At 40.1% G+C, this 26,533-nt stretch overlaps 4 protein-coding genes across 7 annotated transcripts in view; all 4 read left to right on the forward strand.

Moving 5' to 3' along the window:
- The window catches only part of LOC145911708 (cytoplasmic dynein 2 heavy chain 1-like), a 34,376-nt gene extending 25,751 nt beyond the window's left edge, over window positions 1-8,625 (forward strand). The window contains exons 59-81 of one of the 2 annotated variants that reach the window (XM_082999126.1): window positions 1-15; window positions 542-640; window positions 715-838; window positions 1,008-1,171; window positions 1,465-1,584; window positions 1,647-1,781; window positions 1,979-2,122; window positions 2,480-2,635; window positions 2,884-2,990; window positions 3,060-3,216; window positions 3,372-3,543; window positions 3,779-3,846; window positions 3,968-4,093; window positions 4,151-4,261; window positions 4,484-4,591; window positions 4,661-4,799; window positions 5,048-5,247; window positions 5,626-5,789; window positions 6,026-6,237; window positions 6,491-6,639; window positions 7,100-7,294; window positions 7,728-7,844; window positions 8,090-8,625. In XM_082999126.1, the coding sequence (XP_082855252.1) occupies window positions 1-15; window positions 542-640; window positions 715-838; window positions 1,008-1,171; window positions 1,465-1,584; window positions 1,647-1,781; window positions 1,979-2,122; window positions 2,480-2,635; window positions 2,884-2,990; window positions 3,060-3,216; window positions 3,372-3,543; window positions 3,779-3,846; window positions 3,968-4,093; window positions 4,151-4,261; window positions 4,484-4,591; window positions 4,661-4,799; window positions 5,048-5,247; window positions 5,626-5,789; window positions 6,026-6,237; window positions 6,491-6,639; window positions 7,100-7,294; window positions 7,728-7,844; window positions 8,090-8,248 (3,141 nt within the window). In that variant the 3' untranslated portion in view covers window positions 8,249-8,625. The remainder of the gene's footprint in view (window positions 16-541; window positions 641-714; window positions 839-1,007; window positions 1,172-1,464; window positions 1,585-1,646; window positions 1,782-1,978; window positions 2,123-2,479; window positions 2,636-2,883; window positions 2,991-3,059; window positions 3,217-3,371; window positions 3,544-3,778; window positions 3,847-3,967; window positions 4,094-4,150; window positions 4,262-4,483; window positions 4,592-4,660; window positions 4,800-5,047; window positions 5,248-5,625; window positions 5,790-6,025; window positions 6,238-6,490; window positions 6,640-7,099; window positions 7,295-7,727; window positions 7,845-8,089) is intronic. The other variant, XM_082999127.1, reaches the window with a different exon arrangement.
- Window positions 8,626-10,455: 1,830 nt separating this feature from the next.
- Window positions 10,456-12,845, forward strand: LOC145911117 (protein lin-54 homolog). Its single transcript, XM_082998364.1, has one exon. The coding sequence runs from the start codon at window positions 10,500-10,502 to the stop codon at window positions 12,387-12,389; it is 1,890 nt and encodes a 629-aa protein (XP_082854490.1). The 5' UTR covers window positions 10,456-10,499; the 3' UTR covers window positions 12,390-12,845.
- A 3,937-nt stretch (window positions 12,846-16,782) lies between these two features.
- On the forward strand, window positions 16,783-21,621 carry LOC145910925 (neuronal membrane glycoprotein M6-b-like). Its single transcript, XM_082998146.1, has 7 exons — window positions 16,783-17,045; window positions 17,209-17,313; window positions 18,475-18,646; window positions 18,739-18,895; window positions 19,304-19,472; window positions 19,872-20,047; window positions 20,403-21,621. Exons 1-7 carry the CDS (start codon window positions 16,829-16,831, stop codon window positions 20,721-20,723), a joined length of 1,317 nt encoding a protein of 438 aa, XP_082854272.1. The 5' UTR covers window positions 16,783-16,828; the 3' UTR covers window positions 20,724-21,621.
- A 2,048-nt stretch (window positions 21,622-23,669) lies between these two features.
- LOC145911417 (protocadherin Fat 1-like) overlaps window positions 23,670-26,533 on the forward strand; it is a 49,315-nt gene continuing 46,451 nt past the window's right edge. For all 3 annotated transcript variants that reach the window (XM_082998739.1, XM_082998741.1, XM_082998740.1), the window contains exon 1: window positions 23,670-26,497. In XM_082998739.1, coding sequence (XP_082854865.1) covers window positions 23,817-26,497 — 2,681 coding nt within the window. In that variant the 5' untranslated portion in view covers window positions 23,670-23,816. The remainder of the gene's footprint in view (window positions 26,498-26,533) is intronic.

Genomic DNA, 26,533 nt, shown 5'->3' on the forward strand with positions numbered 1-26,533 from the left:
GTTTCGGAAATAAAGGTAAGCGTCAAATCAGCAAGTGTCTAATCACGCAGCTTTGTCCGCTTAATTCGCTTGCTTGCATCCGTGTCCATGTCCGTCGTATTGCTTCGTGTACTTCATGTAACGCAAACTAGATGTTGTCAAGCTTTCGCTATCTCGTTCTCTCGCTTTTGGCAACTCAGGCAAACGCATAGTGGGAAAAGGGATTGTGTCACAAAACACGATAACCTATCTTACATTTTTGTGCTACTTTCAATTGTGTTTTATCTCATGAAAAACACAACGACAGTCTATTAATTTGTGACTGACATCTATAAAATATTACTCCAAAATAACACAACTCTTACATTCAGATTCTTAACTTTCTACATATTGCCTGACAATTCTTTTTATGAAAATTATCTCAAACAATTGTGGGTTGCTTGTGGTCTGCAATGGGTTTTAAGTCAATTGCTGTGGAAGCAGAACCTCCTTAAACAACCGAGCCATATACCTTTCTCCGAGTTTGTTTTAATTAAATGCTTCCTTTTTGCTTACAAATCAGAGTTCGCTCAAACCCTTCCTCGTCGATCCATCGTCGCGCGCCACCGAGTGGTTGAAAGTGCATTTGAAGGAATCTCGTTTGGAAGTGGTCAACCAGCAAGTACGTCATGTTTGTTACTGAGACAGAAAACGTGTGAAGCATATTGTGGTGACTTTTTGTACTACCCGTTACAGGATGCTAACTTTGGAACAACGTTGGAGCTTGCCGTGCGTTTCGGCAAAACTCTCATAATACAGGAGATGGATCACATCGAACCAGTGCTGTATCCGCTTTTACGTGGAGACCTTGTCAGCTTAGGTCAGTGTCCAAGTAAAACGGTTTATTTTATGTTCCAGTCTAGACCCATGTACAACATAAACGTGAATCAAGTTGGCAACTATATTATTGTGAACATTGAAATACTTTTAAGTCTACTTTGTCATTAGATGCTGTACAAAGTCGCATCAAATAAATGTACATTATTTAGGTCCACGTTATGTTGTACAACTGGGCGAAAAGACGGTTGATTATAACGAGGACTTCCGCTTGTATATGACAACACGCAACCCGCATCCAACCATACCACCGGATGCAGCCAGTATCATATCCGAAGTCGATTTTACCACAACGAGGGCGGGACTGAAGGGTCAAGTGAGTTCACATGCTTAAATTGATGCGAACGATTAAATTCAATTCACTTCATGTTTTTCTTAATCATTAAAAACATTCACCTCAAATAAAAACACAAATGATTTCGTGGGTCCACGGTTGGCCAGACTAAAATGCCTTGGTCAATTCTAGTTTTTCTTGTGTCGTTGTTTTTGCAGCCAAAGCAGCTATAAATGTTGAGTTACCCTGTAAATTGTCAATTTCACTTAGTAAGTGATGGTGGAGTCAAACTACAGGGAGTGCGCCGATTTTAAATATCGATTTTTCGTATTTAGCTGCTGGCCCTGACAATACAGCACGAAAAGCCGGAGCTGGAGCAAAGAAAGACGCAACTTCTTCGTGAAGAGGAGGAACTGAAGATCCAGCTCGCAAAACTGGAGGACAGTCTTCTCGAGGTATCTCAACATAATCAGGATTTTAACCGAACGAGTCATTTCACCGCCTTTACGTGTGATAGCAATTGGCCAAAGCAGAAGGCAACATTCTGGAGAACAAACAACTCATTGAAGGTTTGAATCAGACCAAAGCTAGCAGTCTCACCATCACCCAATCGCTCAATGAATCTCAGAAGATGGAAGCTTCTCTTGACCAGGTTAGTAACGCGTTAGGGCAGGAGTGGGTAGCGCAACTCTTATACTTTGCCATAAGTGCTGCGCCAGAAAAATGTATTCAAAATGGCCTAAATGTCCGGAAATTAAATGAATTTACCCATTAAAATCATATATTCCTATGATGCGTTTTTGAAAGTCTGCGCTTTTTTGAGTTACTGATCACGACTTTATTCTGCAGGAACGCGATGCTTACCTTCCTCTGGCCGAAAGCGGAAGCACAATTTATTTCGTCATAAGTGATCTCTCAAAGATCAACAACATGTACAGATTCAGTTTGGCTTCGTTCTTGAGGTTGTTCCAAAAATCGCTGGAAGTCAAAACGGTGAGAAATGATAACTGAAACATGAAACTTTTAGCCAGCAGTGTGTTCGAAAAAAGGGCAGCTGTGTTCGAATGCAAAATATGTACAAAGCATAAAATAAAAAAACAACACTACAGTTTCGATAGATGCCAACTTAAAGATGTATCCATTCAGCGCCATACAAAATTGTGTTTAACATAACGAAAGCATATGTTTGGAGCATACTGTTTGTGCACACTTGTTTAATGCAAACAGCGCTATAAATCAGTTGCAACATTTTACAATTTTATGTTGACGTTTTTAAAGGGTTATTGCATATTATAGTTTTCCCAGAAACTGTGGGATCTGCTGTTATGTGAAACTGTAAATTTGTTTCAGGAATTCAGCAGCACGGAAGCTCGCATCAAATCTCTCAGCAGTCACATGTTGTGGCTTGTTTACGCTCAAGTTGCGCAGTCGTTGTTTAAAGCTGACCGTCTCATGTTCGCTTTGCATTTGGCGCGAGGAACGAGGCCAGAGATATTCAGGGAAAAGGTTGGTTGATTCAACTTGTTGCGTATTTTAGGGTAGCCATATTGTCATCAATCAACACAAAAATCTTTAATTTAACTAAACTGTTTTAAAGGTGGAGTTCTACCTGTAAGACTTAAAACAAACACAGAATAGATAATTGGCTTAATAACTCTTATATGTCGGTATACATACACATCGTTCAATAGTGTATAGATTTAAGCGCACGCATGCAAGGCACCAATCTATAATTATTGACTGACATTTTTTAGGAATGGGAATACTTCCTTGGAATGATTGTAAGCGACGCTGTGCTCGACAAAGGTGACGGCAAAAAGCACTCAAGAGAAAATATTCCACTCTGGATTGAATCTGAAAGGTAATTCCAATCAGTGGCCTTGTTTTTCTGTCGCGTAATTGCTAAACGTCATTACCTTCCAATTTACAGGCACAGAGCTGTATCTGCACTGAGAACCACTTTCCCGTCTCTCTACCAAGCTCTTAAACTCGACGACTCCGGGGCTTGGGTGACTTTTTCGCGCAGTTCTCAATGCGAACAGGAACTTCCCCAAGCTGTTGCTGCAAAAATATCACAATTCCAACAGGTGATACTTTTTTTTCGAAGCATTTGCAAAAATAGTTTAAGACGTGTTGTTTGTATTTTAAGTTGGGACAAATACTGTGTAGTATTGTGGCATTTTCTCCTGTCGATAAAAAGATTACTGATGTAACAAATCGGCAACATCGTACTATTTTTCAGATATTGGTTGTGCAAGCGTTGCGACCCGACCGTCTACAGAGTGCCATGGCTCTGTTCGCAGCTCGTGCTCTCGGCATACGTGAAATATCTCCACCTGCTGCGAGTCTGCGACGCTTGCATGAATCTGGTGTAACCCTCGCCAGCGAACCCATTCTCATCGTATTGTCGCCAGGTAACAACAATCTATGTGAAAACCAACGTAATAGTTTAACGTATTGCACGAGGATATAGTATTTGAAATGCATAGATTTGAAATTCACGTAACAGCCATATTGAAAATGCACTGCTTTGGATTAACGTGAACCACGGTATTAATAATTCTTTGTAGTGGTCACGAAATATTTGTTGACAATACGTTTCATTGTCGTATAAGTTTTGTGTAAAGCAAGACTTGTTGTTGGTATTAGGCGCTGACCCGTCCCAGGAGTTGCAGGAACTTGCTGGAAGCGCAATTGGCGACGAAAACTACTACCAGGTAATTTTAATTGCTTTGAAACACCTCGTTTACCCGATTATGTCCGATAAATAACAAAATCTTTCTAAATGTGTTTAGTAACTCTAAAAACCACTGTTTAATCTCTGCGAATGCTTCTCAGGTTGCTATGGGGCAAGGTCAGGCGGACATTGCCATGCAGCTCGTACGAGAATGCGCCCGGAACGGCCAATGGTTGTGTCTCAAAAATCTTCATCTCGTAACAAAATGGTTGCCGATCCTGGAAAAGGCAAGTGTTGCAATCACCGACACTCACGGCCAGATTTTCACTTTAAAACTTATTTAGGAGTTGAATTCGCTCACTCCGCACGACAACTTCCGCCTCTGGCTCACGTCCGAAGTCCACGTCAACTTCCCCACCATCCTACTCCAGTCAAGCTTGAAAATAACTTACGAGGTAAAGTGGGACCCGTTATAAACCGACTTGCATTGCAAGGCAGCACAAACTCACAAAATTGCGCTTTTGTAAGTCATACTGTACGACTCATACAGTACTCTCTGACGTATGCCTATTGTCGCATGTATCGCACAAGTTACTACCGGTGTGTCGTATACCGTAAATATTCTTCCGTTTCATTAAAGTAAAAACTTTAATCGTGCTGACCTGTTGCGTACTCAGGCTCCACCGGGCATCAAGAAGAACCTGTACCGGACGTACGAGAGCTGGACCCCCGAATTTGTTGCCAGCGGATCAAAGCACTCCAAACCGTCGGTAACCAGATCGCAGGTAGGAAACGACAATTACGGGTTGCCTATCCTAACTCGTCGTGTATAAAACCTGATTTGTATCCCGCAGTCATTGTTTGCGTTGGCTTGGTTCCACGCGGTGGTGCAAGAGAGGCGAAATTTCATTCCACAAGGGTGGACAAAGTTCTACGAATTCTCGCTGGGCGATCTGCGGGCAGCTGCTGATATACTCGACAGGCTGTGTTCAGGTAAACAGAATATGGATTGTGTCGACTTATTTTATTAGACAGTTTAGTTCAGACGGGGAAGAGCGTGAAGTTAATAATCCTGAACACAGTAAAAAATATCATGTGTTTGAATGCTGACTGCAATTATTCCATTTACTGAACAGTGACAGTTTTATGCCTTATAATCGTGTGCGTTTAAATACTGACCTTGAATATTTACCTTTACAATATAACAAACAGCTCTCAATTCGCAAAACATCTCATTTCAGGCCAAGACGTGCAGTGGGATTTTATGCACGGTTTGATGGAGAACGCGATATATGGTGGACGTGTGGACAACACGTTTGACATGCGAGTCCTCTCAGCTTACCTGAGACAATATTTCCAGTCTAGCGTGTTGTCGGGTTCAAGAAATCGGGGAAAAAGTCTCGTCCCAAATCTCAACCTTCCGCAAAGCACCAACCTCAAAGTAAACTAGTTTTAGGACAAGAAAATCCGATGTTTGTTCCTTAAAGCTTAGTGTGGGGATATTGGTCAAATCTATATGTGGTAAAAATTACCTTAGTGAAGAGTCACGCCGTAGATACATACTTATAGTGCACAAGATAACGAGTTTACAGTTTTTTTTGTATGTTTATGCATTTTCTTCATCTGTAATGAGGTTTGGTTTAAATAACACTTCTTAATTTTGTCGAAACTTCTTCATCAATCAACTTGTTATTAAAAATTTTATGTTAAAGAAAACAATACGATACCATAGTAATGATCCGTGATCTGCAAGGCGATCTTATCGGCTATACCTGGTGTCTATAATACAACTCACTTTTCACATGACTTCGGTCTACAGGATTACCAGGACGCGATCAGCCAACTTCCCGAAGACGACCTTCCCAAGTATTTCAGTTTGCCGGCGAACATCGAACGATCTGCTCAACGCGTCAACTCCCAGCGTGTGATTTCCCAACTCAAGACACTCATGCGAAGCGTTGAGGCCGGGGCCAAGTTTGACAGGTGATATATTGAAAGCGGTTTGAACCTCATCTGTAACTGTGGCAGGGACTAACTTTCTTTAAATGTATCATTTCTAAGGTAGCACATGACTCATGTATCACATCGTTTCTTGATCTTCAAGCTGTTACAAAAGTAGTTGCTTAGACTAGCCAAAATCAACAGGCAAAATACATAATCTATCCCAAATCCACTTGTTCAACCATGTCTACTAAATGGCTACGCATCTTATACTACAGGGAGGCGTGGCAAACTGAACTGGCGCCGATCCTACAGGTGTGGAAACGGTTGAACCAGGGCAGTAGCAGCGTCATCCACGCCAAGGTCGAAATGCCGGCCGCCACGGGTGATTCCCCTGTTCTTCAGTTTGTCCACTTGGAGCGCTACAACGCCATCCGCCTCGTGCAAAGTGTTCACCAGACCTTGTCCGCTTTGAGCAAAGTTATGCGAGGTACCCTTCTTACTGAACCCGTTGAGTTTTTGCCACATTTTCCTAAACCCAACAGCTATACAAGCGTGTGCTTTTAATGGTATAGTTGTTGTCATATTATCATAACTTATTGGTTGCGCTGTTGTAAGCGTGAAATTTATATTTAATGAACCATCTAAATGAAATAAATATCCATAAAATTTCCAAGGCGAAGCGTTAAAAAGTTTAGACCAACAAAGTAGGCCTTTTAGCATGACTATCGTTTGACGCACAGGAACGCAGCTGTTAACATCTGAAGTCCACAAGCTGGCGAACTCGATCCTGCAACAGGAAACACCTTTGCAATGGCACAGCATGTGGGAAGGGCCGGACGATCCGATGCAATATCTCCATTCACTTGTGGCCAAGACCATGGCTTTGCAGGTATGTGTATTCACTCGTTATATTTCGTATGTGTATATTGCCATATAACTAAGCTTACTCTGCTTGCTTAGGTGTACAAGTTAACAAATGGCTGGTAATTGCGCTTGTTAAGTAATTATTATGCTCCAGTTACTGATTGTTTTGAGTTAAGATTTTGTTTTGCCTAAACCCGTGGTTCCCAATCTTTTGTGGTAAAGGACAAATTTTAGAAAAACAAACAAATATACGTTAAATGACACAAACGGGTGTCACTCGCAACAAGTAGGAAAGTAACCATAAGTTTTTGAAAATAGACAACAACAAAAATGGAAAAAAAGATTTTTTTTTCATGATTTTAAAGTTGTGTTAGATGTTTGGTAGCCGAAAGTCCTTGCGCACTGTCTGTTTATTCCAATGTAAAATCACCCCGAAAGAGTGCCACTATACACCTTAATAAGTTGGTACTTTACATCTATAACAGGGGTGGGTTGAGAAAGCTGAACGTGGAACTCTTCTCGGATCAGAGGATCTTAACCTCGCAGATCTCTTCCATCCCAACACATTCCTTAACGCCGTGAGACAGAAAACCGCGCGCGAATCACGTGTGTCGATGGATGAACTCAAATTTGTGTGCTCATGGAAGGGACAAATATCCGCATCCAAATATAACGTCAAGGTATGGTTTAGGAAGTATGGTGGAATGTTGGTAATATACGCAGGTGGCAATGATTTTATTGTTTTATTCTTCTTAATTGATTTACCCAAATTTTAAATTTGCCAGCATGAAATGATTATTATGTTTTTCGGAATTGTTTTTTTACTGATTTCTAATGACGAACGTAAAAATAGGTGCAGCCTATAATGCATGGTCCTCATGTTTTTTTTTATTGTTTGCAAAATTAAGAAACATTGTAACAAGAAAATTGTGGCTACTATTAGCAGCGATTCACAACCAGTAACCATGACCTAATGTCTGTGCTTTGTTGTATTTACAACAACAACTTACAGCTTACCCAAAAATAGATCTACGTAATTAAGCCACTCAAAAATTCAGATATTTTAGGAAGATTTTGCGTATTGCCGCTTAAAACATACGTTTGTTCACCCAGATTGGAAGCTTGCAACTGGAAGGATGTTCCTTCGATGGCACTCGACTCTCAGAAAATCAACGCGACTCGCCAACTGTATCCGCTGTGCCCTCGTGCTACGCGGCTTGGGTCCGAAAGGTACATGGGTTTGTTCGACTAAAATTCTCCTGCAGATTTTCTTCTTTATACTCAATGTATAGCAAAAAGATAGACAAGATTATGAGTTATATTTAAGCCATGTTTTGCCTGACCAGCACTTTCTGTTGATCAATACTTAAGTGCTGTATTCGAATATGTTACGTTTGTACAGATCCTGTTTTGAGATGCCTGATAAAGTGCACACGTTATTGTGAAATACGACATAACCATTTTGTTGCACTCAGGACTCGCCAGGGCCGTACAGCTCCAGTGAGACTATTTCTCTTCCTATTTACACCAGTTCAACGCGAGAAAGCATCGTTACTTGTTTGGACGTTCCTTGCGGCGGCAACCACAACACTTGGATACAGTGCGGTGCAGCTTTGTTGCTTCAGCAGCATTAGATGTTGCTCGCTTGGCTTTTCGTTTTTCGATATTGCTTTCAACTTGTTGCACACCCTCAGTTTTCTGTCACTGTGCGAGTAAATTTCAAAAATTTTGGAAGCATGTGTTATGTTACCTGCAGCGATTGCAAATGCGCTTTTGGTGTCGGTGTGCTATTTGCAATAAGATCTGTTAAGTTTTGCAAATTCTGCTATCGTTACACAGCTTACGTGGCGCAATCTGTCCTATTTGTGAGTAATTATGGGATCTTAATTTTGCAATTAAGAATTCTGCAAAGAATTGTGAAAAATGTAAAAATTCTAGCTGCAATTGTTCCTCGTATTAGCTTAGTTCATATTTTGTAGAAAATATATTTTCGTTAACGTTTAGCTGTGAATAGAAGCTTTTTGTTGCAAATGAATAATAAAATATTGTGGTTTGTTATTGTTTTGTGGAAAGATTTTCAGAATACAATTTACGTTTTTGAAAAAGTTATGTAGATGTACGTCAAAAAATTTTATTTAATTTTCCAATTCTTTTCCTATTTCATGCGAAGTTTGATAACCGACATCTCAAGACATGCAAAACTTCTTCAACATTGTGCGTATATGTTTGTTTGCTAATTGGAAAGAAAATTTTACAACAATATATAACTTCCAAGCCTTCTGTTATGATATTCCACCTCGACACAGATGTTTTCCTGACAACTGGTTTGATTGGAACAAAAGTTATTTTTCCAAAAAAACACGCCAAAGTAATTTAGTACGCGAATATTTGCCTGCTCCCCGGTTCTGCGAAAAAAATCGCAAATCATTGTCGCTGTAACGAAAAGTTGTTGGTCGGTACGGAGCACAGAGATTTTCAAGGACCAGCATTTGCTAAAGCTGCAAGGGCGGGAATATCTGACTGTTGGAGTTAGGAAGCACTTGAACTTCCATAATTATTCATCGCGGACGAAGTAAACAGAAAGAATAGTAATGTTGATTGTTATGTAAAGGTACTCTTGCAACAGTTGTAATGTAAATTGGCCGTGTGGTGACATTGATTCGTTTATTACTGACCTGAACTTTCAACGACATAAAATTTATGTTGATACTTTAACAAGTTGTGAAGTATTAAATCAGCATCTATTTTAACGGGCAGTCTTTATGTTAAGTGTTTGCAGTGTTGTGAATATATTTATAGTCTGCTGTTACTCCTTCTGAATTTTTTTAATTATGCACACAAAGTAAACAGCCATTATATTACCACAACTGTATAATATAACCTCTTAAAGACTTGAGGAATTTTTGATTGAAGCACATAGGTCTCTGATTTTGGGAGTAAAATTCATGAAAAATGTTGTCTTACTGATATGAAGTATTTTTAGCGTATGTCAGCATAAACAAACATAGAAGATACCAGATAACCCAAATTGAAAATGTGTAATTCACGATATTTTATTAGTTATCCACACAAAAAATTTATACATACATTAATGTGCGGAATCTTTACTAGTCTGTACAATCAACAGTCCTACAAAGGAATCCTTAAGTTATGAACTTTCCAAGCTGGTTAACTATAATCTATTTCCTTTTTTTGGTGCTGTAAAAAGTAACTATAATTATTTATCAATGTTGTTAACAAGCTAAATTGTAACTCCTGCCACAAGGTTATCAAACTTTTTTGACACATTTTACCTTCTTTCTGTAAGTTTTTGGTTTCATACAGCATCATTTGTTTATAATTTTCTATGTTAGAACTATGTATATATATAAGTATAATAGGCCTAAAAGGGTATTAATTTCGTCGGCAATAAACTTTTAGTCGCACTTTGCATTTAAATGGCCCACTAAATGTGTCTTGTGTTTAATAACAAAATATTAGCAACCTATGTTGACCCTGGTTTACAAACTTCACAGCCCACGCATTGCAGCCCAGCTGTATCATGATCAGCAATACCTGGGCTGCAGAGCCTGTAAACCTAATAATCTTGATTTGATAACTGTGATCGCCAAGCAGGACCTGTGCAGTGGGGCGATCCTGCCAATCATGCCATTGCATGAACATAACTGCATATGTTGACCCTAGTTAGTAAAGCAACATGCTGATTATCTTACTAAAACAATCTTAAAATGCTCACATCTTGGTATGCGTAATCTGTTTCAAAATCTTCAAAAACATATGGAGCAAGATTTATATATTCTGTATAATTTTCATTAGCAATTTTTCTTATTTTAGGTGATGACTCTTTCTGTTAGTTTTTGTTTTGTATGACGTTTTTTGCCCATCATGGAGGCATTTAAAAATGTTTCTGATCTGCAAGACCTCTATGAACTGGACAGTGGTCAAACAACTGACATTAACATGGTAACCACTGATAACGATAGTGAAAACATACAAGATGTCACTGATGATGCATTGGAAACTATGTTGATGGACAGTAGCCCAACTCAAACTACAACCTGTGACACTGCACTTACGAAACCGGAAGTAACAACAGTTTCATTGTCAAAGGCAGCTCCTCAACCAGGGGTGTATAAGCTCACTGACAATAAAGTTGTTATGAGTATGCAACCTGTACAGGTTGTGACAAGTCAACAAAAGGTGACCAACCAACCCATTGTTAAAAGACTGGTTGTTAAGAAACCCTCAGGAAAGCTGTTGGGTTCAACCAATGTGTCTCAAGAGGCTATTGGGTTGCTGGATATGAATCCGAATGCACCTGCTATTCAGACTTTAACTGTGCAAGGCAACACCTATACTATTGCATCTCCAGGTAAAGGAAACTTTAAAATACCCATTTCGCCAGCGAAAAACCCGCTAAAGGTGTCTATGATCACACCCATCTCAAATAGTGTATCCAGCTCTGCGAAAACCACCTACAATCTAAATTCTTCAGCTGTTTCCAGCAACCCACCCCTTCAATCCAAGTTTCAGTTTCAAACACTTTTGCCGAACCAAGTAAATGCAATCGCTGTCGGAGTGAGCGGCCAACCCAAGCCTCAACAGACATTCACTGCCCAACAACCAATTCAGATATCTGGAGATCGAATGCCTTACTTGAGACTTGTCCCGGCAAGTAATGAACAAAATGCAATTGCTGGACTAACTAATATCATACCAGCACAAGGCAATGCCGGCATTCAAGTGGCTAGAGCAGTAACACCTCAAGCTAAATTGCAGCAGTATGTAAATGTGCAGCCAGTCCAGCGACCTGTTCAACAGATAAAAACACAGAGACTGATTATGCCGGCTACGAGCAACATCATGCCACAGCAACAGCAGCAACAAACAATCACAAATTTAACACCTGGAACTGTTCTGCAGGCTGGTAATGTTGGTTATGCGATGGTTCCAGCGAAATACGTTGAGCAACTGAAAAAGCAATTGAACAGCCAAATGCTTTATTCAGAACCAGTGGGGACCAGCACCAGTGAAACCCAGTCACAACCAACCATTGTAAAATCATCTGTAAATGGAAAAGTGAAAAAGCCATGCAATTGCACCAAATCAATGTGTCTTAAATTGTATTGTGAGTGCTTTGCCAATGGTCATTTTTGCGATGGATGTAACTGCATAAACTGCCATAACAACTTAGAATTTGACTCCGATCGCTCAAAAGCCATAAAACAATGCCTGGACAGAAATCCAATGGCATTCCGACCAAAAATTGGCAGGGGTTTGGATGATAACAGGACACATCAAAAAGGCTGCAATTGCAAGAGATCAGGTTGCCTGAAAAACTATTGTGAGTGCTACGAAGCAAGGATTCCCTGCACATCGAAGTGCAAGTGCATCGGATGCAAGAACCTGGAGGAGGACAGCGCTACCCAAAATGAGCAATTGTCCCTGATGCACCTTGCAGATGCTGCAGCTGTGCGATGTCAACAACAAGCTGCAGCCCGTTCGAAAATTTCTTCCCATATTGGGGAGATGCGCTCCAGCCATCACCGGCCGCACCCTCCTAACACTGTTCCAGGTGAAAGACTTCCCAGCACTTTCTTCACACAGGAGGTAATCGAGGCAACCTGCACATGTCTTCTGGCACAAGCCGAGGAGGCTGAAAAGACCAACCGACCCCTCCCTGTGGCAGAAATGATGATTTTGGAGGAGTTTGGTCGCTGCATGATGCAGATCATCCAAGCAGCGGGCAAAGCAAAAACAAACACCCAGACTTGACGTTATAGTGGTATAGTGCCTGTGATACGTTGTCTCTGTTCGCGATTGGGTAGACGAGCCTTGTTATAGTGATTTTAGACGAATGCCGGGGGTGTGTAGCGTACGTAATACCAGGCCTTTTTCGCCTGAAACTAAGAATCAAGATGGTTTCGGTTTTACCTTTTTGTCAGTACAAGAAAGGCTATTTTTATTGATCCGTTGTTTGTTTTTTTTTGCATTGTACAAAGTGGTTACCCTCATTTTGCTTGACATTTTAGAATATTTTATATAACTGTTGTGCGATGATTTTATCACAGACACGTTTTAAATTTTGATCTTGAAACGCAGGTTCGCTGTTAAAGTGACTGTTATTTTTGCAGAAAGTTTCTGCCGTATACCTACCGCCCCAAAATTGCCTACCAATAACGAGCAAGTGGCTTGGGCGGTGGCACTGCGCTTTGAAACATTTGCTTTTCCTCAAGCAGTTGTATTTTTCTACTTAACAGCATGAAAATAAACCCAATTTTGCGATTTTTTGTGCAACGAGCGGTAAAAAGACATTGTGGTGAACGAGGTTTATGGGGAAGTCTAGGCCTAGTCTTAACGTAAAGGTTATGTATTTACATTTTGCATGAACTGACCAGTGATACCCTGCCGCTACCTTCTTGCGGCTCTCATTAAGCTTCTGTGATCAGCCGAAAATTATTATTCAAAAGCAAATTTTATTTTAAAATTATTTAGTATAATTTTTCAGCTTTCTTGTATATAGAGATTTCTCCATACGTCAGTAAGTAACTGATGTGTTTTTACGTGGAGATCTTGCATTTGACTTTTACACTAAAAATGACTGAGAGCCACTGAACTGGATGAACAAACAAATTATACTCGAGTGAGATGGCAAAAGTCCCAAGCACGTTTTTGCCCCTAATAATTATTTTCAATTTCTTTCGGAAATAAAAATGTTTAAGTATATTTTTGTTTGGCAGAAAATCCTATAATGTTCGCTGAAAGTAATCAAACACATTTGCACATTTTTTGAAAACTTTGTCCCAAAAGAAACGCATATGAAGTTTACACTACAATTGGTGCCGAGTATACAAGTCCGGGTATCAATCTAAAAATCACTAGAGCGCGTAGTGGAGTTAGTAAACGGTTAATAATTTTCTGCATTGCATTGTAAGAACTAGCTACATCAAAGTTTGCAAACCTTGTAGAGTCGACATGCATACAACTTTGGCGACGCAGCTTACGGTGTTAGGTAGGCAAACTTTCGATAGACAAAATTTCCACCAATTCTACAACAGCTGTCTGCAGGTCCTGTCAGAACAAAACCGAGATCTGTGCTGGTCGATGAGACCAAAAACCATGATCTGAAAGATCACATTGTGATCTGTTAGACTGAAAGCCATGATCTGTTTATTTGTGGAAAGAGTCGCAAATATATAGGGATACATCAAAGACGATACAGAAACAAAGATATAATTGCTGCGATTACGCGACAAAGGAGACTTAGAAGAAGTAGCGCAAGTTAAAAGACGTAAGACAAGCGAGATAACTAGCGATGGCGTCAGAAAGTCTGGATGTAAACGTAAGAGTGTAGAAAGCGGTTTCAAAATATCAAGTTTAAACAAAATATTGATAAATATTCGAATTACCACAAGCCAAAATCCCTACACTAGGTCGCTTTTGCGCACGTAACATATTTTAACCTTTTTTAGGACCAATACACAGAGGCGCCTCTATCGGGAATTTCTGGATTAAGTAAATTACATAGACCTGAGCAATTATTGTTGTAACAAATAAAAGCAAATGCCGTTTATGTTTCGTCTTTCAACGTACACCTTTTTCTTTTTAGCCTCTTTTCATTTTTTGGCAGCATGAATCTTGCTTTGTGCGTTGTCCTTGATGTCTTACTTTTACTTCCAGGGACGTTTATGAAACAATGACTTTTTGATAGTCATGACTACATGTTCCAATCATATATAATGTGATATAATGCCCTGGAAGTCAATCAAGACGCATATTGAGAAACAAAGCAAGTTCGTCGCCATAGTCCTATAGCGCCCTCATGCAACAAAACTCCGGTGATCCTCATACTTTTGCGTTGCATCAAAAGCAAGCTACAGTAGTCCTCTAGCGCCTGCAAGCAACAAATAACAATAAAGTCCTACGCAACAGTTTATTATTGAATTGGCTTTCATGCCTTCAATATCTAACATACGACACAAAGGGCATGGTGACACATTAATTATTATAGTACAAGCAACCCCTAAAGGGGAAAGATGTAAATTAGATATAACTGTTTTCTACTTTTAAGCTTCTGGCCGTGGTGAATATATTGGTCAAAATACTATAGTTGGCAGCACTCGCAACAGATCGCATTTGAGGAGAATAGGTTTCAAAAGTCACGTGACAATTCTTGGTCTTTCAATGAAGAATTGCGCGATTCGCTTTGGTTATTGTGCCTTTGTGTGTGCGTCGCTGTCACTGTGTGGGCGGTTTTACGTTTTTGAAAAAGTTATGTAGATGTACGTCAACACATTTTTCATTTAATTTTCTATTTCTTTTACTATTTTATGTAAAGTTTGATAACCGTAAAGTTTGATACAATTGGTGCCGAGTATACAAGTTCGGGTATCAATTTAAAAATCACTAGAGCGCGTAGTGGAGTTAGTAAACGGTTGATAATTTTCTGCATTGCATTGTCAGAACTAGCTACATCAAAGTTTGCAAACCTTGTTGAGTCGACATGTATACAACTTCGGCGACGCAGCTTATGGTGTTAGGTAGGCAAACTTTCGATAGACAAAATTTCCATCAATTCTACAACAGCTGTCTGCAGGTCCTGTCAGAACAAAACCGAGATCTGTGCTGGTCGATGAGACCAAAAACCACGATCTGAGAGATCACATTTTGATCTGTTAGACCGAAAGCCATAATCTGTTTATTTGTGGAAAGAGTCGCAAATATATAGGGATACATCAAAGACGAGACAGAAACAAGGATATAATTGCTGCGATTACGCGACAAAGGAGACTTAGAAGAAGTAGTGTAAGTTAAAAGACGTAAGACAAGCGAGATAACTAGCGATGGCGTCAGAAAGTCTGGATGTAAATGTAAGATTGTAGAAAGCGGTTTCAAAAAATCAAGTTTAAACAAAATATTGATAAATATTCGAATTACCACAAGTTATTCGAATTACCAAAATCCCTACATTATATAGGTCGCTTTTGCGCACGCAACATATTTTAACCTTTTTTAAGACCAATACACAGAGGCGCCTCTATCGGGAATTTCTGGATTAAGTAAATTACATAGACCTGAGCAATTATTGTTGTAACAAATAAAAGCAAATGCCGTTTATGTTTCGTGTTTCAACGTACACCTTTTTCGTTTTAGCCTCTTTTCATTTAATGGCAGCATGAATCGTGCTTTTTGTGCGTTGTCCTTGATGTCTTACTTTTACTTCCAGGGACGTTTATGAAACAATGACTTTTTGATAGTCATTACTACATGTTCCAATCATATATAAGGTGATATAATGCCCTGGAAGTCAATCAAGACGCATATTGAGAAACAAAGCAAGTTCGTCGCCATAGTCCTATAGCGCCCTCATGCAACAAAACTCCGGTGATCCTCATACTTTTGCGTTGCATCAAAAGCAAGCTACAGTAGTCCTCTAGCGCCTGCAAGCAACAAATAACAATAAAGTCCTACGCAACAGTTTATTATGGAATTGGCTTTCATGCCTTCAATATCTAACATACGACACAAAGGGCATGGTGACACATTAATTTTTATAGTACAAGCAACCCCCAAAGGGGAAAGATGTAAATTAAATATAACTGTTTTCTAATTTTAAGCTTCTGGCGGTGGTGAATATATTGGTCAAAATACTATAGTTGGCAGCACTCGCAACAGATCGCATTTGAGGAGAATAGGTTTCAAAAGTCACGTGACAAGTCTTGGTCTTTCAATGAAGAATTGCGCGATTCGCTTTGGTTATTGTGCCTTTGTGTGTGCGTCGCTGTCACTGTGTGGGCGGTTTTACCTGTGTGATTGTGTGAGAATGAGTGGTGATGTAATTCATTTCTGTTTTTGCATTTACAATTGTTACAGAATGATTTGAATTATCATTTATCGTTTGTCACGTCAAAAACATGGTTTATTTGTCAACTTAAGTGGAAACGAAACAAATTATTTATCTAAAAACAACCGCTGATATATTTAGACGTATCTATCCAGTCGGTAGAAACATATATATAACGTTTTACAAATTGTCATTAGTAAAACATAGAAAAATGTAGATAGACAGCTATGTTTTTTTGGTATGCAGGACACTCAGGCAAACAACAAATGTTATTCATAGAATTATTGTTAAATTTAAGCCTGAGGGTAAAGCATCATATATTAAAAGTGTTGTTTTCTTTTGTAAGGTCAATCAGTTAAAGTGGACCAGAATGTCACTACACAGCCTGGACCATGATTCTGTTATCACTGATCGTGGTTATAAGGGTTATCATATTGATCCAAAGGGTGAAGTAACAGAATTTTACGATCATCGTGAGGAAGAACCAGCTCCAAGCAGCATTGTGACTGCACGACAACCGCTAGTCAATGGTTCCGTCACAAAATCCGCTCCTCCCCCAAGAAAAAGAGTGAGATATCGAGATGCTGGTATGAATTTGTTTATATTTATGTACTTTGCATTTCGTGACTGTCTAGTGACATAAAGTTTGCTAATAAGATTTTTGCACAAAAACGAAAACACAAAGAGATTAGAAGATAGTTTATACAGTGTGTTTTTTATGCAAAATGAGTGAATTCTGTCATTTTATAGGGTGTTGTGACAGCTGTGTAAATGGTTTAACATGGATTGGAACGATGCCTTTTGCAACCGCCTTCGCTCTTCTTTTGAGTTGGTTGGGACTTGCAATGTTTATTGGTAGGTGGTATAGGTCATTCACTCCTGCTACAATGTATTATTTTACCAAAGCGTGATTGTTACATGGTGACAGACAAACATAATTGTTTTGTATCCTTTTTTAATTAAACTGTTCTATATATAAAAGTACTGTGACACTTCACCACAATGCAAATATACTATAATGTCATTAAGTACCAAACTATAAGATATATAGATAATTGCAAATAATGACTTATGTATGTTTCATGTTGGATAAGTCCTGTTTTAATATTTGAAGAAAGGATATGCATTTTTTCCCATAGTGCCAAATTTTGTTTTACTGTTCAAATTCATTGACGAGTAATTACTAATTATTTTCAGGACAGACACAAAATGCACCATTTTGTTTGTGTTTGTGACTGATATGTTTGTATTTTAATAGTAAAGTGTTGCTATGCCATGCTGATTTATTATTGTCAGAAATCAGTAATAGCAAACTTCCTAACTTTATAACATATGGATCCAATTATAGTACTAAGTAGTAAGTACTAATTGAAAGCCAATTCAGGAAATAATTCGTTGCAATTTGATCCTGTTACAATATAATATGCTGATTGATAAACCTGTTTCAATGTAAGACAGTTTTAAACTGGATTAATTTGTTGTATTTTTTGTGAAATCACATGTACGGACACTGTCTTTTTAAAAGTCAATTTCTCAAAGTTTTGTGTAATTGATTTTGTTTGTTCCCTAAATTTAAATAGTCTGTCAATCAAAAAGTGACGGGCTGCATAAATTAATGGAAATTGAAAAAGATTGACGTTCTCCCATTTATAGGTCTTAACCTTACAAATATATCCCCTCTTGAAACATATTAGCAACTGTTTCATTAGAAATAATATACTTTTGTTCTGCTCAAATAACCTACAGTACATACCAACTATGGACCGGTAGTTACCAACATATTTTCCACCTGTACTATACCCATGGTTTTGACTTTTGAAACTGTGCATGTAATGCTGTGGTGGTTATTATTTATAACTGTTATGTCACAAGTGCTACAATTCTTGTTCATCTTATATAAAAAGTTTAAGAACTACTATACAACCAAAAAAGTTCCACCGTCCTCTCTGCAGCTACTTAAGAACTTTAAGGTTCACACAATTTTAACATTCCGTAAAATACTATTGCTTCTGGCAGGTGGTGGCTGGACTGCATTGGACCAAACCCTTGATTTGTATCTGAGGTACGGACCTCTTGAGGGAAATCCTGCCAAAGATCCACCTCCCCAGTACATTTACACTGGAGAGTCTCTTGCATCCCATTATGAGTTGAGGGACCCAGAAAACTTGGGTAATCGTGTGCCAGAAGTGTAAGTACACATAAATTGCATGTTGCATGAGATTTCAATCTATGCTATGTGTTTTTGTTTTACAATTTTCATAAATGTTTGTATTGTTTCAGATTTCAAGCCATTAAATATTCATTTTATGGCATCATTCCATTCATGTTCATATTTACCATCATGCTCGGTTGTGACAACCATCGAACAGCTCGATCGCTCCGCAAAAAACATAAAAGCTGCAAAAACAGCAGCGCAGGAATTTGCTTTACATCATCGGTATGTTAATTTAAACTCATTTTGTTGGTCTTGTGTGTCCAGGTGTATTTGAAAGTCATTGTTGTCTCTGTGCATGGCCCAATTGGCTTTGCACTGCCTGTCATTGTTTAGATATGTTAGCCCTTACTCTTACTGTAGCATTGCCAAAACAAAAAAAAGTATGGAATCCACATTCCAAAAAAACTTTTTGTCATTTAATGTGGTTTATAACAACACCCCTACAACACTTTTCAAAAAACCTGCACCTTGGTCAATGCAGGCACTGCATATTAAAGCCTGCCAAAAACTTGACCTAACTGGATGTAGTTTTGTACTGATGCATATGCTACAGACAAGCAAATGAAACAATTTTCAAGACTACAAACATGCAAATTTAACTCTGAATTAAATTAATTTGTTTTTGCACAGTTGATGTTTGGAACATACATCTTAATATTGGCCTGGGTATTTTTCCTTGCATTCACAACTCTTGCAGTGTATTACTACCGGATCACCATGTTGAGATGTTCTGACCTCAATGATAGAGGATTTACTGGAGGGGTCTTGGGCTCCATCTGCATTGACCTTGTCCAACTAGGTATTCGTGTTGCTTTGTTGTATAACAAGTCAAATTTGGTTATGTTTAGGTGGTATATATGTTGTACGATAGTGAGAATTTTTCTCGAAGAAATCTATTTACTTATGTCACAATGTATTATTTTACCAAAGCGTGATTGTCGTAATGATATTGAAATATGACGACTGACAAACATAGTTGTTTTGTTACCTTTTTCAATTAATCTATTCTTTACTGGCACAATTAAACATACACTTTTTTTCACCAACGTTTTGATTCAACTAAGTTTTAAATGTTTTGCTACCAATTCGAAGTCTTTTGCTTGAAAAGTTTTTGCATGTCACCCTAATTTTGCTGTGACATTGATTTTAAGAGCCAGTATAGCTACTTTTGTTTAAATAAGTAACTTCTTGCTTGCAGGTGTGGTCATGTTTAGAAACACACAAGATGAAGGCTTTGGAAAAATTTGTGGACCTGGTACAGGAGATACGATGAGATCTTTTGGAAAACTGAAAGATTATTGTGACAACTATTATCTGGTCTATCAATGCACACTGTTGTGCTTTACTGGATGTATGCTGATCATCATTGCAATGGTAACTGCTACATTTTTGTAAGAATTGTTTCTGGAAATTTATTTGATTACAATTTGGCACAAATTTTGTACAAATTTGTTACTTCCAGCCTGTTTGTCATATTTGGTTTCACAACACAATAACTCTGTAGAAGAAAATCAGCTATTAAAGATCAGTGAGCTACAGGCTACACACTGTTTTAAACTAGCAGGCAAGACCGTTGTCAGTTACTAGCTGAGCTAATCAGACCTGGTAGATTGAAACAGTGTGTACTGACTCCAGCTAACAATATAAACACATAGTTTCTTCATTTCGCGATGCCATTACGGTCCGTATGTTAACTTACTGCATTTATCCCGATACCATATTCGTTCAGATCAACTTCCTGATGATCCTCACATCAAATTACAACAACTTGACTCGCAAACGTTCGCGACCAGTCAGAGACGATGCATCCACCATAGTCACAGCTTCCCATCGTTCCACGCCAGCGCCACCATCATCAATACCCTCACGGAGCTTCGCGGCCGAATCCAGTGTGATTTCTCCTCCATACGTTGTCCCCGCCCAGCCGCGAGACTACCGCCGTTCTTCCAAAGACATCGAGCTGGATTACGTCATAGATGACACTAGTACGGTGGATAGACATCGGGAGATGGACAGCCACATGGGCGTCAACTACTACTACCGGCGGTAATCGCGGGCTCCTAACAACTGTAGTGATGCATTTTTTGTGGGAACAGTTGGAAGTGGTATTTTCGTTGTACTTTATTACACTTTGCCTTATTCTAATCTCTACGTTCTGATCTGCGATTTTTACCTGTTTTGGCAGAGAACACAACACATTCGTGTCCCGATTTACGAAAGTTACTTTCTCTGAAAACATATTTTTAAACTGTTGCTTTTCTCCCAACAAATATAAACATCGTCAGATAGGGAATTTTGTTGTTCTTTAATCTGCAAACAAATTTGTCCGTTGCAAAAAAATTTGTCCTTTTTACTGAACCGAAACTTTCTATTGCACTACTTTTTCTTATATACCGTTACACACCACAATTTCTTGTCTTACCCGTGCTGAAAGCCTCGTACATATTACAATATTGCATTTCGCTTTACTGCAACATTGCTTTTAATATTGCATCCGCTTTTGTCAGTGTTTTTCTTACCTTGTCGGACAGTTACGTCACAACTTGTGACGTGTTTACTTTTTGAGAGCTGTTACCAGGACGACGGTTTCTGATGTTGTAAAGGTCTTTGGGTAAAACTTTTCAATGTCGAGCGACGCATTGTAAATATCGTTTCTTTTAACCTATTTTTGTACTTTTCACACAAAACCTGATGCCAAGTTGATCCCCTTGTACGAAAGTTAGGACAGTTGCTACGAACGGGTTTTTTTGAACCCGACCATTTTGAACGTTGTAAATAGCAGGTTTTATCTAACTCGGGAAAGCATCTGCCTTGTTGATTCTTAATATGCAGCAAGCCGACTCTAGTTAAAATCCTCGTTGTTATGTACATATTCATGTATTAGGTCCTTTTCAAGTGAATTTTTAGATCATTTACTTTGTAGTGATTGTGATGTAATAAAGAACATACTTCAATGATGGTCGTGTTCTCTAGTAGCCACTCCAGAATCGAGCAATTAAAGGCCGCGGTCATTTGCCTGGGGCAAGCAGCCAACAAATTTAAATTTACTTTTCTAATTGCTCTCGACACACGAAGCGTGCCAAACATTTTTGATGCAATAGAATCTACCTGAAAATTTTGTCTACATTTATTACAAACACACAGAATACCACATGACCTAAGAAATGTCATAGGGGTATGTGACATACAACTCGAGTATGGCACATGTTTGAATTGCTGCATCATAACCTATAACAGGGTCTTGCCAGACGAAATTGGTTAAATACAATTTCCTTTATTTTTTTTGTGTGTCAGAAAGTTCTTGAAAATTACCTGACAGCAACAACAACACAATGTGTGGTGAATTGTTTGTCATAAGAAACCCAATGAAATTACCCAAGCTAAGCAAAATTTGTGTGATTGCCCAACTGTCAAAGTATGGCGGTTTATTATCGTGTGGTGGCGCACTTGTTTCAAAAAGGAAGCTTACAAAACACACATTCAACCGCTATCGATTATAAGAAAACAATGATGCGTATCTTTTGCCGCCGAACGAAAAGTAACGCAGAAGTATAACTCATTCAATCGCCCCTGTCACATTTACTGCCTTGTTTGACAATTAAACGGTGGTCATTATGGATATGCTTTGACAAGACAAATGTCCGAAGATATACATATGCAGTTATGGAAGAACAACATACTAAATCATCTGTGTTACATTTACAATCATACGTAGTGATTAACAGGTAAACGTTTCAGGGCTGCCACTTGAAGCGCTGGGTGTATGGCTTTATAATCCTGTCGTTTAATAACGTATGATTGACATTGTTGACGAAAGAAAATTTACTGGTGTTATTGAAATAATAAAAAGCAGGGGATAGTAGTTTTGGTTTGCGAGAAATGGGCAGTGGTTCAAAACCTATGCAAAAACGGGCGTCACTCACCAGTTAGAAGTACATATACAGCAATCTGCTGTTCATTGGAGACATCGGGGGATGCAAGCGAATGGAAACATGCGGTGTAATTCGGACTTTGAGATTAGGGCTACAAATTGGTCTAATCCGAGAACAATGCAAAGCAATTAGTTGCAGATACGGGTAGGACAACGCCCCTGATTTGATGTATTGTGGCAAATCGACGCTCGATAATTGTTAAAATATGCTGGCACTTACGAAAGTCCACGCGTAACGTGTTGCTAAATTTGTAACAGTATAAATTTGCGGTTTAGTTAAGCGATCAAGAGCAACACCAGCAGAGTTCAAAGTAAAAAAAAAAGATTTGCATTGACAGGAAAAAATTAACCATCGTATACTATGGATAAGATTTCTTAAATAAGTAATGTTTTCATAACTATTTGGGACACACCAGCCGTTTAGTTCTTACCGGAACGGCGTTCAAGACCGCCCCGGCCTAATTTTAGCACTGACGGCACGCTTGAGGTATTTTTAATATGCGGTGTGAGAGTAAAAATTCGTGCAGGTGAAAGCTGAAAGTACCTGCAACAATTAGGCATGATTTTTTGTGGGAAAAAAGCGACAGAAATTTTAATTAGGACTTGTTTCTGATAGACGGAAGAGTTGAACTTCCAATTGCATTTTTTCTACCACCGTTAGATGTCGCCCCACCACCAAGCGACAAATACTCTTTTTCAGTCACGCTTCGTTAATTTTCAACGAGTCTAGGCCCCACGGGCAGCGTGAGAGATTTCATTCAGCACAGTGCGCGCCGGACGGCGGTGTTTGAACTAGCGCTCGCCGAACGAAGCACAGCAAGTGCCCATTGTACGAGCTGACTAGTACAGGCCTGTCAACATGCAGCTGCGCATTTAGCTTAGATTTCGAACCAGACAGACTATTTTTAAAATCGAACGCATTGTAGGTGCAGAGTGTTTTGAAGTTGTCTTCATACAACACGTCAGATTTAGTCGTTCAACAGACGCGCACAGAATGAATAATATTAGAGATGGAAAAAGGAGGTATTATCATTTTAACATTTTGCTGCTTGTTGTGTAGAAGAATACATTATGTTAATGGAGTGTAGAGTTTGTCATAACGTACAGTTTATCGAGGGACTACAAAACTGTTACTAAGTATGCAATCGGGACCGTTGGCGTTTGTGAATCACATTTTCGTGTTGTTGATCTGTTCGTACTCCACACGCGGAAATGGATAAGCTCAGCATTTTTGTAATTGTACTGTTGACCTTGGCTGTTCACGCCACGTCGTCCCGCGAAGAGGAATTTACGTTCACCAGACCGCGGTATGAAGCGTCGGTACTGGAAAAGTCGGTTGGAATGGCGGCTGTGGAAAGCGACACGATGATGGGAATGTGGCTGACTGACAGGACGAGGGGCGTGCGCTACAGTTTGCTCGGCGCCGACGCCAAATTCCAAGTTGACGCCAGGGTGGTGGGAAACTTTGTGTTTTTGGAATTGCGCACCAAGTCTTTAAACAGAGATTGCACTGTTCGGGTCCGCGCTCTGTCCCGCGACTCGTTCAACGAAACATTTTGCACTGTATCTGTACAAGTACGCGATATCAACGACTTCCAGCCACTGTTCCCGCCCCGGCCGTACGATGTATCAATTCCGGAGGATACGGCTATTGGCACGACCATCACTACGGTGAAGGCCACCGACTCGGACAGCGACCCGAGCAACAGACGCTTTTACTACAGCATTTTGGACTTTACAAACAATTTTGCCATAGATCCAATTACTGGAGCGGTAAAGTTAACTGCTCCAGTTAATCATCTAACACAAGCAGTGCACTCGGTGCGAATCATCGCCCGAGATCGGAAGGCTGAGCTTTCAAGGACATCGAGACCCAAAGAAACAACACTCACTGTGACTGTAACTGCAGTAAATAAACATGCTCCTAGGGTGCTAGTGCGCGAGCAGCAAACGCCGTACAACTCGAGTTCTTCGGCGGACGATAGACTGGCGTACGGCAGCAGAGTGCATGCCATTCTCGTTGTAAGTGACCCAGACTCTGGGGACCACGGGCTAATCGAAATACCCCGTATTATGCAAAACAACGAATTTGCAGCTTACATGGCCGTTCAGCCGGGCAAGGTCGCTTCTGAATACTTACTGGTGTTGAACTACGTCCCACCGGGTACTAGCGGACTTAAAAACGTTTTACTAAAAGTGTGCGATCGTGGAGACCCCCAGAAGTGCACCACAGTCACTGTACGCGTCAACCTGTACGACCAGGCGACCCTAATGCCTCAATTCAATGCAAGTTTGTTTGTGAAGTCTATAGATGAAGCCAGTCCTATTCACAGTCAAGTTGGGTTTGTGGAAGCGACCGTTCGTGATGTTCGACACAAAGCAAAGTTGCTGTACTCAATCGTGGATGGCGATCCAGATAGCGTGTTTCGAATCGACAGCCGTACGTCTCTCATCACGACCGCCAAGCGACTGGACCGAACCAGCAGTTCAGAGTACGATCTAACGGTGGAGGCCAGCAACGCAAACCTTATCAGCGGCCCACTGCGCAGCAGAACACATGTTCGCATCGCTGTGGTTGACGCTAACGACCACGATCCGCGTTTCACCAGTAAATCGTATACCGCAAGCGTGATTGAAACAGCAGCCCCAGGTACGCGGGTAACTCAGGTGAACGCCGAAGATTTGGATTACGAAGAGAACGGGTTTGTCGTCTACAGCATTATACACCCTTATTCGAAACTGCCATTTCGAATCGATTCTTTCAACGGCACGATCACCACCACTTCGGCGCTCGATTACGATTCAATGGGTGGCGATAAGGTGTACGACATCCGGGTGCGGGCAAGAGATAGTGGAAGGCCATTCAGTCGAAAGAGCGAGACCCACGTTTTCGTGCAAGTGCGCAACGCCAATGACAACGCGCCCATGTTTACAAAGAGGGACTGCTCTGTGATGGTACCGAGCTCCACCCGACCCGGATCACAATTACTGTTGCTTGGCTCCGTTGATGTGGATGCGAACTTGATCAGCTGCTCACTACAGAACACCAAGAAGGGTCGTTTCAGCATCAACCCTGCTACATGCAGCATCACGTTGAATAAGAGCTTTTCGTCGGTCCGAATAGGGACGAAGTACGTGTTGTTGGTTACCGCCTCGGATGGGAAGTTCGAATCCGTTCCAGTGGTGGTAAATATAACAGTAACCGCTTCCGGGAATATTGAGAAGAGGTGCGAGGATTCCGAGGCGCTACAGGAGTACTTGGATAACCTTAATCGGCAATTGTCGCGAACGAAAGACACCCACAGCAACGTTAACCGCACATCGGATCTACCGAATACATTCAAACCTGCAATTTCAAGTAGAACCGCACTCATGCGCGTAACGATTCCAGAGGACACCGATATTGGCACTAAGGTGTACAGGATCCGAGCTATAGACAGGGACACTGGTTTTAACGGTCAACTTTGGTACACCATTGTGGCTGGCAACGTGGATAGCTGCTTTTCGGTTGACCCTGGAAATGGAGTGATTCGTCTTGTCCGCTCATTGGATCGCGAAACCAGGTCGAGCTACAACTTATCAGTGTCGGTGAGTGACATGGGGACACCACCAAGGTCCTCGAAAGCCATTGTACGGTTTAAGGTCGGTGACGTCAACGATAACGCGCCGACTTTTGACAAGGGTAGCTACAGTTTTACCATTGCCGAAAACGCACCCATTGGCACAGTGATTGAACAAAAAGTTTGGGCCCATGATGTGGATGAAGGTGAAAATGCGAGGATCCACTACTCGCTCGTCAACGATATTGGTGGTAGTGTGTTTTCCATAAACCCGATTACTGGATATATTAACGTGACAGGCACATTGGATAGAGAAAGGAAACAGGAATACAGGTACGAAAAAACGCTTGTTCATATTATCTTGAGTCA

The sequence above is a fragment of the Ascidia mentula genome, chromosome 8, assembly GCF_947561715.1.
Source record: "Ascidia mentula chromosome 8, kaAscMent1.1, whole genome shotgun sequence".
In the NCBI taxonomy this organism is placed as follows: domain Eukaryota; kingdom Metazoa; phylum Chordata; class Ascidiacea; order Phlebobranchia; family Ascidiidae; genus Ascidia; species Ascidia mentula.

Excerpts from the sequence above, each read along its gene's own strand:
- LOC145911117 (XM_082998364.1), top strand. The coding sequence starts at position 10,500 with ATGGAGGCATTTAAAAATGTTTCTGATCTGCAAGACCTCTATGAACTG.
- LOC145910925 (XM_082998146.1), top strand. The coding sequence starts at position 16,829 with ATGTCACTACACAGCCTGGACCATGATTCTGTTATCACTGATCGTGGT. Across the intron at positions 17,314-18,474 it reads GGGACTTGCAATGTTTATTG|GTGGTGGCTGGACTGCATTG; the intron begins GTAGGTGGTATA and ends TGCTTCTGGCAG. Across the intron at positions 18,896-19,303 it reads GAATTTGCTTTACATCATCG|TTGATGTTTGGAACATACAT; the intron begins GTATGTTAATTT and ends GTTTTTGCACAG.